At 44.1% G+C, this 13,232-nt stretch overlaps 1 protein-coding gene across 1 annotated transcript in view; it reads left to right on the forward strand.

Moving 5' to 3' along the window:
* Nucleotides 1–13,226, forward strand: part of LARP4B (La ribonucleoprotein domain family member 4B) — a 28,011-nt gene extending 14,785 nt beyond the window's left edge. The window contains exons 10-16 of the mRNA XM_015423209.1: nt 735–841; nt 1,971–2,222; nt 6,861–6,906; nt 7,449–7,613; nt 8,742–8,869; nt 9,577–9,688; nt 11,574–13,226. Of these exons, the coding sequence (XP_015278695.1) occupies nt 735–841; nt 1,971–2,222; nt 6,861–6,906; nt 7,449–7,613; nt 8,742–8,869; nt 9,577–9,688; nt 11,574–11,858 (1,095 nt within the window). The 3' untranslated portion in view covers nt 11,859–13,226. The remainder of the gene's footprint in view (nt 1–734; nt 842–1,970; nt 2,223–6,860; nt 6,907–7,448; nt 7,614–8,741; nt 8,870–9,576; nt 9,689–11,573) is intronic.
* Nucleotides 13,227–13,232: the final 6 nt, after the last annotated feature.

A 13,232-nucleotide genomic window follows, 5' to 3' on the forward strand; every position in this document is an offset into this window, starting at 1 on the left:
AGTATGAGGAGCTATCAACATGGCCTTGCATGGATTGAATTTAGAGAGTTGCATGCATGGATTGAATTTAGAGAGTTGTCTGATTATAGCTTGATAAATACTTGGTATGATTTTTTAAATTTAATAAGAGTTTTGGAATTGTATTGAAGAGTTCCAGCAAAACATTGTTAATGAACATTTAAGATGGATATAAAATCATGACGCATCCTAAAAGAAGTCCTATCTGCGGCTCAAACAGAAGTTGAGAGATGCCTAGTGCTTTAAAGAACCACTAGAAATAAGGCCCGTTGTGGAAATAAATACAACGAGATCTAGAAAGAGGCTCTGGGAGAGTGCTCTGGCTTTGGGCAAACAGTGTCAGTCTGCTTTTAAAACATGAATCTGGGACCTGCACACCACCAGAATACAGCAGATTCCATATGCAACTGACATTCCAACTGCCTTGCGGGGGGGGGGGAGTTTGAGGTGTGGAATGGAGTGAAGTCCAATCAGCTTCCATATGCAAAAGACCAGGTTGTCGCAGCAGTTGTGGTGTGGGCGGGACCCGGGCTTTGCCTTCTGATTGGTGGCGATATATGCTGAGGAGCAGTGCCATCAGCCATACACTAAGGAGTGCATTTTAGAATTAGAACTTTGGCACCCACTATTCAATTATATATAAGGAGAGATAGCTCTGTGATTAAGAGTCACAAGGCTTACAAATACGTCACCTACAGTGCTTCTCTTCTATATAGGTAACACCGTTTCCAAACACTGGGTTTATCAATGGTTTCACATCTCCTACTTTCAAGCCTACTGCTTCTCCACTGACTTCACTCAGACAATATACTCCCAGAAACAGGTAAGTTCTAAATGGGGGGGAGGGGTTTCCCCATCTTGGGAGCTGTGGAATGAAATCTGTCAAGAGAATTGTTTGAAACGGCTTTTGGGGAGGAGCCTGCATCACATTGGCAGTGTTCCCTTGGACGCTGGTTGGCGATCTCCACTGAACAGCAGTACAGAAACTGTTGATTGATTTTCCATGCAGCTGACTCAAATTAAAGCCCTGGGTTAGGTAAAAGTTACTGTAAGCAATTCAGTGGCCCAATTAAGATTTGCGGTCTGTGGGACCTCTCCAAATGAAACTCTGTTAGTTGCTGGGAGGGAATAGCCGTTCCACAAGGAGTGAGGGGCACTGTGTGTTTGCAGAGCGTGGCAGGCACAGTTCTCAAAAGTTCTCAAAACAGGCATGCGTCTCCTTGGGAGTCATAGGTAAGGCGCAAGGGGGAGGCACTAGTAGCAGAACCACAAAAAGGTAAGAATAGGAATGGGATGAGGGAGAACACCTTTCAGGTGGTTAATCTCACTAGGGACCAGTGCGGACTTAGTGGGTTGGATCCAAAGGTGACCTGTTCCTTTAACAGTGGAGTATTCCTTTGGTGCCACAGCTGCTTATGCCAAAGGAAATTTTCAGTATTAATAGAACAGAATACCTTGGGATCCGGTGTGCCTTCCAGAGAGCGAATCCCCCTCTGTCTCCGTAGACTATGGTCAGTCGATGCTACAGCGAATGCTATCCAGTATCTCCATGTAACTGTCTTCAGATCAAGCAGGAACCATGGCGCTGGCTGCAGTTTAGTTAGATGCTGACCTGTTTTAAACACAGCTAAGACAGGATAAGAGGGTGTGTTCCTGTGGCTTCCAGTCCACTGGCTGCCTTCTATGACTTATTGAAGAGTAAATTTGATCTACCTCCAGTGTCTTTGCTTAAAACAAATTCTTCCTTCTGCCTTCCCTCTTAAATTGGTTTTTGAATTGTGTTGGACTCTGAGCTCTGTGAAGAGCTAGGAAGAGCAAGCAGTGTTGACCTTGGGATTACCAACTCTTCGGAGAGATCATGTGCTGAAGAATATCCTTGGTTCCTTTCAGTGTGTGTGGATGGGGGGGGATTTCTAAAAACTGTTTAGAATATGATTTGGTTTTCTCCCCAGGAATCCCAGCAAATCCCATCTACGGCATACGATACCCAGTGCAGACAGAGGACCTGGACTTCTAGAGAGCCCCGCCATATTCAATTTCTCTGCGGATCGCTTAATCAATGGTGTCAGGAGTCCACAAACAAGGCAGCCGGGTCAAAACAGAACACGAATGCAAACCACTTCAAGCTACACCAAGAGGGAAGTAGGGAGTGGGCGAGTAGAACCGGCGACTTCGGACTCGTCCCCGAGCTTAGGACGAGGAAGGTGAGTGTTGACCATGTGGTGCCCAGAGGTTAGTCTAGTGGTGCGTTTCTGTGAATAATAAGTCATAACGAAAGGGTAAGTGAAAAGCAGAGGGAGCAAGAAGGAAATGAAGCAAATCGATGGGGAAAAAGTAGACTAAACATGCGCTGTTAATTGGTTTACAGGTACATGAGAAGGCAGCGGGAATTCTGGTGATTGGGTGCCACAAACAGGGCAGCAGGCAGGCAGAGGAAAACTGGGAGAAGATGGGTATTAAGAACACTAGAATAAGCATGCCAGAGACAGCAGGAGGCATTCTAATGTCTACATAAACATTGTTACAAGAACTGGAATGGTTCTGTGATCAGTACCGTCATAGTAATAATGGCTTTTAGGACCCAGCGTTACAGGGTCAGCTCGAAAACCTAAAGTGCTGTCCCAAAGAACAAACCTACTTAGAACTGTGCCTTAGTGCTGAACTGGGGCTTAAAATAAAGAGCCCTCTGTCTTCCCTAACTTAGAGATTCACGTGACGATTCCAGACTCGGCCTGTGAGCCAGACTGATTTAATCACTAGGGCTAAGGCTGGATGGAGGGTCGGCTATAGAATTGGATTCTGTGCCCACACTTGTGAACTGAGTTTGTACATTGTCAGTGACAGTTGCTTACTCAGATTTCAGCAGTGCAGAAAGTGGACTTCCATAGAGGAAATGTTGGCTCCCCCGCCTCCAGTACGTACCTATGTATAGGATCATCAGTGTGTGGGTTATAGCTGCCTCCACACTTCCGTGCTTTTATAGATTTTGGCCTTCAAAAGACCACAGGTATAACTTCGGCTCTTCTGCAGATCTGAGCTGTCCTGTCTCTGGCGCTTCATTTCCAGCAGAGCTTTATTTAGCACTACTGGTACCCAGCTGCTGATCTGAAATACTGTGGATCTGATTTGCTTCAGTGTCCTTTGTGTGAATGCTTTCCTCTCCAGTCAAGTGTTCAAGAACTGCCTTTTCAATTTGGCTCTATCAGCCTGTGCATGATAGCCTATTATAACTGTGCAGTGGGTTCCCAACTCCAGAGGAATGGCTTCGCTTGAAACATTCTCTTTTTCTCTGATATTTGATAGAGATTGTGGCATTCAGGTTTTCAACTGAAACGCAGCCTGGAAGCAGAAGACTGTGTGACTGCCTTGCGCACTTACAACAAATTAGGTTATGTAATAGCTTCAGCAGGCTGAAGTAGTCAAGAATTCACTCTGCTGTTTGATGATGGAAGATTAAAACCTTCAACTTCTACCCTGTACCCTGTTAATGAAATAACGAAACATATTCTCATTCAGAGGGTGATAAGCATCTCTTTTTTACAAGGCAAACAGCTTCTAGTTTTCGAAAAACTAGTGAACAGATAGATTTTTATCGGTTTTCCTGCTCCCAGCCTCCCACACAAATTTTGGTTAAAAGCCATTACAATGACAATTTTCCACAGTTTAGAGCCACACTCTTTGTTTCTGTCCATTTTCATTTATTAACTTTGGTTGATGTCAGAGTGTCCTAATGGGAAACTTGGAACCATGACGTCCTAAAACTTTGGAGCTCAAAGAAGCACTATCCTCATTGGTGTGTTGTTTTCCATCTTTGGAGGAGGGGACAGTGATTTCTGCTGATGGCCCCCTCTTGCTGCAGAACCCCAGGTGACCCCCTTGCTGTGATTTGCTGGGCCCCCCAGCAGAAACGTAATTTAATGAGGCTCAGTAAGTTGCAGTGCGCGGGGGGAGCATGAAAGTCCCTGTTCTGCGTGGTCTATTCCAGAGCAGAGGTTGGATACAAGCCATTATAACTAAACTCAGATTTCCTGTTTATCTGGTTTGCAGCAGTTATTGTTTAGTGGTATGATTTATTTACAGAATTTATATCCTGCCTTTCTGCCCTTACAAGAGCCACCAATTTAAAGCATGCATGATAAAATCACATTTTAAAACCATTAAAATCAACCCCCCTCCCATAATTAAAACTAAAAATCATTAAGGCTGAGCCAGTATGTTATAGTGGTTAAGAGTGTCAGGCTAGTATCTGGGAGACCTTGGTACAAATCCTTACTTGTGCCAGGAAGCTCGCTGGTGACCTTGGGCCAGTCACACTCTCTCAGCCTAACCTACCTTACAGGGTTGTTGTGAGGATAAAATGGAGAAGAGGAGAACGGTGTAAGCTGCTTTGGGTCCCCATTGTGGAGAAAGGCAGGGTACAAATGAATTAAATTAAAAAAATTAAAAAATCATTAAAAACCAATGATAATTGAATTAAAATACATACAAAGAAATAAAAACAGCAATTGAACCATTGCCATTTAACTGCTGCTTACTTTGTAGGATCATATTCAGCATATGCTGGCCACTTACCCATAACGATGCAATTTGTCACTCATTGTCTGCCTAAGTGCAGTATTCGGGTGTGCCTGGACAGCTGTAAATCTTGGTTTGACAATTAAGACTTTCCTTCTACATCTTCATCTATCACCCTAGCTTTTGTCAGATTAATCATCAGCTTGTACCCTTTACCAGCCCTGCATGCATATCTAACCTGTAGCTAGACTTTCAGCGCTGTTGCATCACAGACTATTTGGGCCGTAAACATCTCTCGCACAGAGACTGGCCGAAAGCTTGAAAGAGTTCCTTCTGTGCAGTGGGAATCTTGTGTTAAGAATGCATACTTGATTGAAGTGAGAATACTGGTACAAATCAGCTGAATTTTCAGTTCAGGAATACAGGGATAAACAGTTGGAATTGTATGGGCACTATGATCCTTGACAAATATAAAAGGGAGGGCAGTCTTGGGGAAGGAAAGGAGATTGTAGAGGGCATATAAGCTTTGTCTTATTGATATTTTAACTTCTAACCCATCCGCAGAATTATTTTTTTTTGCCATACGGGATGCTTGGAAATATCTCTTTAAAAACACACAAAGGGGTGGGGGGTTGGGCCCCTCCCCCGCTATATTTCCCTGGCATAAATATGGTTCTGGGCTGCTTGGATGGTCCAAATAGGCAGAGTGGTTTTGTGTGTGAGAAAGAGAGATAATAGCTCTCAGTGCAGCGAATATGTTCATCGGACCATGCACTTGGATAGGATTGACAAGATGCTTCTTCTGGGTTTTTGCTTTTTCAGCTACGTAGTATTCCTGCATAGCAGCTACTGTGTACAAACAGAACAACAACAAAAAAACCCAGTCATCTCCTGCTGGCTTTATTGGATTTTGGCATTCTTTGTCCTTCACCGATGGTTTTCTCATGGCAAGAGTGGGTTGATAGGCTTCAGAAACGTGCCTTTGGAGATGACTTGTGTTCAAAGGTACCAGCTTGCCTCCCATCATGCCACTCAGCCAGGTCTAAAGTCTTCCTCCAGTTCAGGGGACCTGCCTTTGGAAGAAGTCGCCTTGGGTCAGAGCCAGGCTTTAAACTTGGCTGAGCCGGGTGGTAGGGTACAAGCCACAGCCATTTCCCCCCTGTTCCCCAGCTTGTATCTTTGACTTGAACAGTACATAAGAACATACATAAGAACATAAGAGATGCCAATGTTGGGTCAGGCCAAAGGCCCATCCAGTCCAACACTCTGTGTCACACAGTGGCCAGAAATACCAGTGCCATCAGGAGGTCCACCAGTGGGGCCAGGACATTAGAAGCCCTCCCACTGTTGACTACCCCCCAAGCACCAAGAAGACAGAGCATCAGTTGCCCCAGAGCCCCTATCTATACCTTGTGGCTAATAGCCACTGATGGACCTCTGCTCCATATACTTATCTAATTCCCTTTTGAAGCCGTCCATGCTTGTAGCCGCCACCACCTCCTGTGGCAGTACCGTTTCTGGCCTACAGTTGAACATCCAAACACAGGAATTTGGTACCAAATAATATACTTGGGAACTTGCATGGGCTGGATTGACCGTCTTTCAGTGGAGTTGCTGTCAGGTGATGGGAGGAATTTTGTAAACAGCTCCGCTAATAGGTAACCAGATCAGCATCAAGTTGTCTTGCAGATCTGTTGCCTTCCATTTGTACAATGTAGCTAAGAAACTGCTGTTTCACAAGGGAAGTAGACAGATTGTGGCCTCCTGAATGTCACTGGAGGACAAATCATGTTACCTTTCTTCTCTGCTTCTCAAGGCTTGTCAGACCTGCTTAACATGGCCTTAAGAACCCATTTAAGATAGAAGTGTTGGTTTTTTACACTTTGAATTTCAGAAACATCTGCATAGTCAGTTAATAAAATAAATCAAGAACACTGATGTGGTATATGTGAAGGCTATATACGTGAAGGTTGAAGTTATATGTCATTCCTTTCCTTTTCTTTTTTTTTGAGGGGTGTTGTAAAAGTAATCTGGTAATTTGTTAAAGTTGTTTTCTATCCAAACCATAATCATCTGGTGGTAGTAACTGAAGATCTGGTTGGTGCAGGTTATTGAATGTTTCTGGAAACTGAGGGTTCCTGTATTAATATTTATGCTGTTATAAAGGCAAATGGAAAATGTAATGCCCGCTGTTTCTTCTTGAAACTCTTTAAAATCCTCCTTCTCTATATATTTGAATGTCTGACTTTGTTTAGTCAGTGTAACCTTCACATATTAACAGAGGTGTAAAACGAGAGTAAGATTCTGATGACGATTTCTCTTTCTAGAAAAAACTCGTATGGCTATCGGAAGAAGAGAGAAGACAAGTTCACGGTGAGTCGGTTTCTGTGACTAGCTTGGTCAGGAGTGACAGAAGAATATTGATTCACCTCTTTATACGTAGCCTCCTATAGAAGGGATTTCTTCATCTAAATACTAAACAGGAAAATGACCATTCTAAATAGCTTTGATGCAGTTGCTTCCTAGTCATCACGGGCAAAATGCTGAGATTATTCTCAGCAGATCTTCGCTGTGGTGTGAAATTACTTGAAAGGGCAGGGTTTGCTCAGGTGGAACATACTCTTTTTCTTTTCTCTCCCCCCGCCCAAAATGCTGGCTTCATTTACATTTCGGACAACTAAGTAGTATCTTTCACAATGTCAGGGGGTGTCCCGTGTTCTCAAGTCTGCCCCCTCCTGTTGGCCACATATGGTTTTTTTAACGACCCACTTAGGATATCTAGACTCAGAATTCTGTCCATGTGTGTAATGATAGAAACCCTTTCCCTGCTAGGTTCCCAGTGGATATTCATCCCACTGTTTAAAGGCATCATAGTATTTTCAGTGGAGCGTTCTTAAATTCTGTTTCCCATGCAGAGAGGACAAACACAGTCTCCTCCTCCTCCAAAGCCTCCATCTCCAAGCTTCGAACTGGGCTTGTCCAGTTTCCCTCCATTGCCAGGAGCTGCTGGCAATCTAAAGACAGAAGACCTGTTTGAAAACAGACTGTCAAGCGTGGTCGTAGGGACGACAAAGGAGCGGGTGAGTGTGTGTAAAAACTGGGCTGGCAGAAGGCGGAGGGCCAAAGGAAGGTCTCCCACTTGCTTCTGCAACCACCTCAACTCGCATAAAGCAGCCTCCATTTAATGGGTAGAATCCCAGGTTTCATCTACAGTCCATGTGAGCTTCTGAGTTGACAGGCTTTTATGGCTGGGTTTTGAATTCACCTGGAATGGCTGGTTTTTAATCTGGTTTCAGCAGCTGGCACTGCTGGTTCTTGCATTAAACATATTAGAAGAGACCATATTCACTGGTGCGTTAAGGGGCTGAGGGAGACTCAAGTGGGTTAGCACATAGTCTTGCAGTAGTGTGGAGCTATCTTACTTGGTGTCCGAAGGCAGAGACAGAATGGAAGAACAGCTGGAGGGGAAAAGGTGCCCAGAGTGTCTTTAATGCCTGGAAGTATCCAGAGAACCAGAGGCAGAGCTTTCAGTCAGCTGTAAGGCAGTGCCTTCTAGTAAATCGGGCCGGTAGTCTGTCTTGTCCTGTTAATGCAGACAGTGGCTTTGCAAAACATTGGTTAGGATTTTCATCCCATTTTCCCTCTTTCTTTTTTGGCATCATCAGTTCAGTCTGTCGTATTTGGAGCCCAGAGTACTTTTTCCCTAAAGTCGCATTTGATTGCCCTGCAGGTTTTGAGCTGTCCTGCAGCTTGCTTGGGTCATCTGGAGCTCTCCGTGCAGTTGACGGCAGCGCATTTGGCCCTCTGGTGTGGTGCTCCATCCAGGCTTGGCCCTTGCATGGCTGGCTCTCCACAGCAGGAACTGGGCCCTGTGACTCTGTCCTTCCAGTGGTGATTCTATAAAGTCATTGTGCGTCTTCAGCAATGCTCCCTCTAAGCTGTGGAGTCTTGTGAGCAAAAAATCTACTTTGTGAGCCACTGGCATTAAAGTTGTGAGTGAGCAATTTGGCTACTGCATAAATCAGTTTGCTCTGGAGCCATCCTTCCTGAGCCAAGCAAAAATGTGTGAGCTGGAGGCTAAAAAACTGTGCGCTAGCTCACACTAACTCAACTTAGAGGGAACATTGGTCTTCTAAGTATATTCTGCATGTGCAACCCCTGCTGTAAATTAAGCATGCTTGAAATGACCCAGACTTCCTTTTCTTCAGAGCCTCAATGTGGATACAAGTACAAACACTATTCCACCAGGAATTCCTCGCGAGCCTTTGTTGCCAGTTACTACTTCTTCTCTGCCCGGAACGATTGAGAGGTCTCCTTCCCCATCCCGGTCTCCTGAGTAAGGACCTAATTATACATCACTCTAAATAATACTGCTTTGGACTGAGAGTTTGCATTTTCTGTAATCAAAAGCTTAGGCTCGATGCTGTATGAACAGCTCTCGAACGGCTCAGTAAGCCATGCCCCATGGGTAACCTGCAGCGGTAGTCTAGGTTTTTAATAGTGTATAGTCAAACGCTAATCTTAAGCCTGACTCTTAATTTTGGGAAAACAGCAGCATGCATCCAGGGAGCTAGCAGTTTTTGGTTCCCCTACAGTATACAGGCAACCTCCTTTCCTGTAAAATGGAGTTGTTCCGCCACACCTTTGGCTGAGGCGGTGGGTGTCCAGCGAAAAAGTTGACCTCCCCTGCTGACGTTCACCAGCTCAATGTGGCCCAGAGCAGTAGATCTGAGAGACCTGGTGGTACTAGCTTTGGAAATTGTGTGTATAATAGTGCAATCTGTTTTTATGTTGTTCATAAATTGTTGTTCTTAAATGTCTTCAAATTTTATTATGATGCCGAATAGCTTTGAGATCCGCCTTGAGCCCACTCATGGGGAAGGTGAAATATAAGTTCAAAAAATAAAATAAAAATAAAATAAGTTGCAAGTAGGGATAAAGCCCCCCCCCCCCCCCCCCCCGCCTGTACATTGGCTTCAGTTTTCTAAATGCAAAAGAAGGTGATGTCCCACTCCATTCACATTTTCTTCTCTATCTCTGCAGCGACTCCAAAGCTATGGACAAGCCGCAGAGAGAGACACAAAACACGGAAAGACTTTCTTCCACGCTTACGACCGCTTGTAAATCAGTACAAGTCAATGGGGCTGCCATAGTAGTAAGTGCATTTTGACTTTTATGAGGAGTCCTCCGTTTGTTTATTACCTTATGTTTGTTCTGTGACCATTTCGATAGGAGCCATTTATTGCCAAAAGGGGTCAGCAAAATTCATCTGACCTAAGTTGCTCAGCACTTTAGTTGATGAGTAATGAAGGGGGGGGGAGCTTGAAATCTGTCTTGTGTGTTTGGTATCTTCCTACGTGAGTCACGTTTCTCACTCTTATAACTATCTGAATCTACCCCAAAGTTGAATTAGTTTTCTTGGCCATTATATAATTATACTCCCAGGTACCAAATGGAAGTGCAGAAAGGTGTCTGAAATGCCCTAAAGCTACCAAAGGCTCTAGAGCCACCATGTTTTTCAAGAGCAGGCCTTGGGCAGCTCTTTCTGGCCAGTGTGGCTATAAGTTCCTAGTTTAACTGCAGCCCCTTGACACCCCAAGTTGTTGCGTGGTGGAGCTCAAGAGCTCCTGTATCTATAATATATTAATTGTCTGACCGCTACTGTGATGTACATGTTTTTATTTCCTGACTTCTGCTTAGTCTCCTTCCCCATCTCTAGCACTCTCCATTACTACCGCCATTGCAAAAGCAGTTTTGGCAAGTCTGAAGTATGGTCTTCAGAAGTTACCCTTTAGACTGTACACGTGTGCCAACTCGTTCAAAATGGAGAACCAGATGTCTTCATTTCATGTAGAACAAAGTTTGAGTCCAGTGGCACCTTTAAGACCAACAAAGTTTAATACTGGATATAAGCTTTTGTGTGTATAAGCTTTCTCGGGTATCTGAGGAAGTGTGCATGCACATGAAAGCTTCAACCTAAAATTAAATTTTGTTGGCCTTAAAGGTGCCACTGGACTCAGACTTTGTTCTGTTGCTTCAGACCAGCATGGCGACCCACCTGAATCTAGTTCCATTTTGTGTTGACATTTCATCCCCATTAGAAAGAATGACAGTTTCCAAAGCTGGTTAGTAGGAGTTCTCATTGTTGGAGAAAATGTTACATAAGACTTTCTGTCTGCAATGTGAATGCCCAGGAAGCTGGCAAGCCGCTTGTTCTCAAGTCTCCATCTGCAGTGTGAACACACAGGAGTGGACCCATTGGTCCATCAAAGTCCGTATTGTCTACTCAGACTGGCAACAGCTCTCCAGTGTCCCAGTGTCACATCACCTACCGCCATATCCTTTTAACTGGAGATGCCAGGGATTGAATTTGGGACCTTCTGTATGGCAAGCAGGGGCTCTGCCACTGAGCCGTGACCCTCCTTAACATCTTGCTTGTAAATAATCTCCTCTTCTGGCCTTGGGCAGTCTAGCTTCATTTCTGCATTCTGCTGTATCCTCAAGATTTGGACTGCTATAGCAGCTTCTTGTACAGCTGACCAACTCGGAGACACTTCAGTCAGTGCAAAAAGCAACTGCTCCTCAGGCCAACGCTGGGCAGATTCATCCCTGTTCTGGAACAGCTTCATTGGCTGACTGCATGCTTCCAGGCTCAGGTTTAAGGTGCCAGTTCTTACATTTCGAAACCCTTTCATGACCTAGAACCAGCATGCCAGGAGGACTCCTTGTGCAATTCTTGTGCTCCTCCCAACAGGTTCTGCCGACAATTTATTCCTATCAGGATTGTACAGTCTTCCTCAACCCAGGCCTGGGATTTCCTAGCCATTACCCAAGTAATGTCAGGGAAAGGCAGGATAAAATATATTAAATATCAAAAAGCTTTCCCTGTAGTTAATCTTTGTCCTCAAGTAGAATTGCTCCACTTAGGAAGCAATGGTTACTTTTGTTCAATATTGCTTTGGCTTTTTTAGCCAATAAATAAATAAATAAATCATCACTATCTTGTCCTGTATCTGTGCCTTGTTCTTCTGACCACCCAGGAATTGCGAAAGCCTAGTTACGCAGAGATCTGCCAGAGGACAACGAAGGACCCGCCTCCACTGCAGCCCCAGAAAGAGCAGAAGCCAAACACTGCAGGCTGTGGGAAAGATGAACGGAAGCCCACAGAAACTGTCGAGCGGAGCAAAGAGGCCCCTCCGGTGAAGTCAAGCCCAGGGCAGCCCAGAGACCAGAGAAGACAGTCGGGACGCCGATCACCACCCCCTCCAGCTGCTGGGAAACGCCTCACAAAAGAACAGAGCACCCCTCCCAAATCTCCTCAGTGAAACTAGTGCTTGGGAGGGATTCAAACAGTTCTGCTATCCATGAAGTAAACCCGTGGCCACTCAGAGTACACAGAAAGAGTTGCTGGTTAGGAGCTTGCAGTGGTTGTTGAGTCTACAGGATGCCTGCAAGGGTTTCTCCCGCCCCCCCCCCTTTGGGTTTTTTGTTTTTCCTTTTGTAAAATAGATTGCTCCTTCACTTTCCTCGCACCTCCGTCCCCCACCAAATTCCCCCTTGAGCAAACAGTCTACTCTGTCAGGGTTTAATTAATCTAAACCTTGCGTTTAGATTGATGCTTAACCGGAGGTGATGCCTAAAATCTTTTTTCCCCCCTCTCGATGGAAAATACGTTTACCTGACAAAAAACATTTTTTATGAAGCCTTCATATGGCTGTGTGAATATAAACTTTATCTAATGATTTTTTTTTCATAATCTCTTAAGCAGAATTGCGCTGCTGTAGTTTTTAAATAACTGGTCTAAAGTGCATACCTTCTAAAATGTCTAAAGGATTCATAACAGCAGCTAACACTTAGAGTGCAAGAAAAAGAAGCATTTTACAAGACAGTAAGATTTTTTTCCCTTTTAAATTCTGGCTGCTGTGGCACAGCAGCATAGAAAGCTGTGTATTTTTTTAGTTTTAAAAATAAATTTGATTCTAACATTTTAAAGTACAACCTTTTTTGTTGTTGTTCAGCCAAAAATGAGTCCCTTAAACATCACCCGGGAGGCTTTTCTAGTGTTATTTGTTGGGATGGACAGCAAGCGAGTAACCAGCTTCTCATTAAATAAAATGGTTCCTTTAATTTCAGGAAAAAGGGGGGAAAGCACATTGTGAATAGAAAATAATTAAGTACATAAACCCTTGTTTATGGCAGATTCCAGTTGATGGCTGTGTTTCACAAGGTAGCACAACAGCACTCTTGTGAGGAGGATCTCTATTTATTGCCTCTCAGCCGGAGGAAATTAATTTGAGTCACCACTGTCCTTTCTGGTTTACCCCTGTGCTGTGTGTAAGATTTTTTAACTATGCTCAAAAGTGCTCTTTGAAAGAGTTCATATCTTAAATCAGCCAAAGTGCTGCCACCTTTCTGTACCTACAAACATTGGCATTTTGAACTTAATTTTTTTTTTCAGTCCGTAAGATAATGGAGTTCTCTTTTTTTCGTGTGCATATGAGGGTGAAAGGAAGAGAAAGAGACCCCATTTCCGTCTGGGGTGAGGGTTGTCACACTTAACTTTAGAAGTGACATGCTTTCTGAAGGACGAGGATGCACTAAATTAGCAAGTTTCTAATAAAGTTTGACTATAGATCTTTTTTGTTTTAAAATGCCTAAAGTTTTTCTTTTTTTTTCCTTTGAGTTTTTGAAGCAGCAGG

Source organism: Gekko japonicus, unplaced genomic scaffold (assembly GCF_001447785.1).
Source record: "Gekko japonicus isolate JY-2015 unplaced genomic scaffold, Gekko_japonicus_V1.1 scaffold839, whole genome shotgun sequence".
In the NCBI taxonomy this organism is placed as follows: Eukaryota; Metazoa; Chordata; class Lepidosauria; order Squamata; family Gekkonidae; genus Gekko; species Gekko japonicus.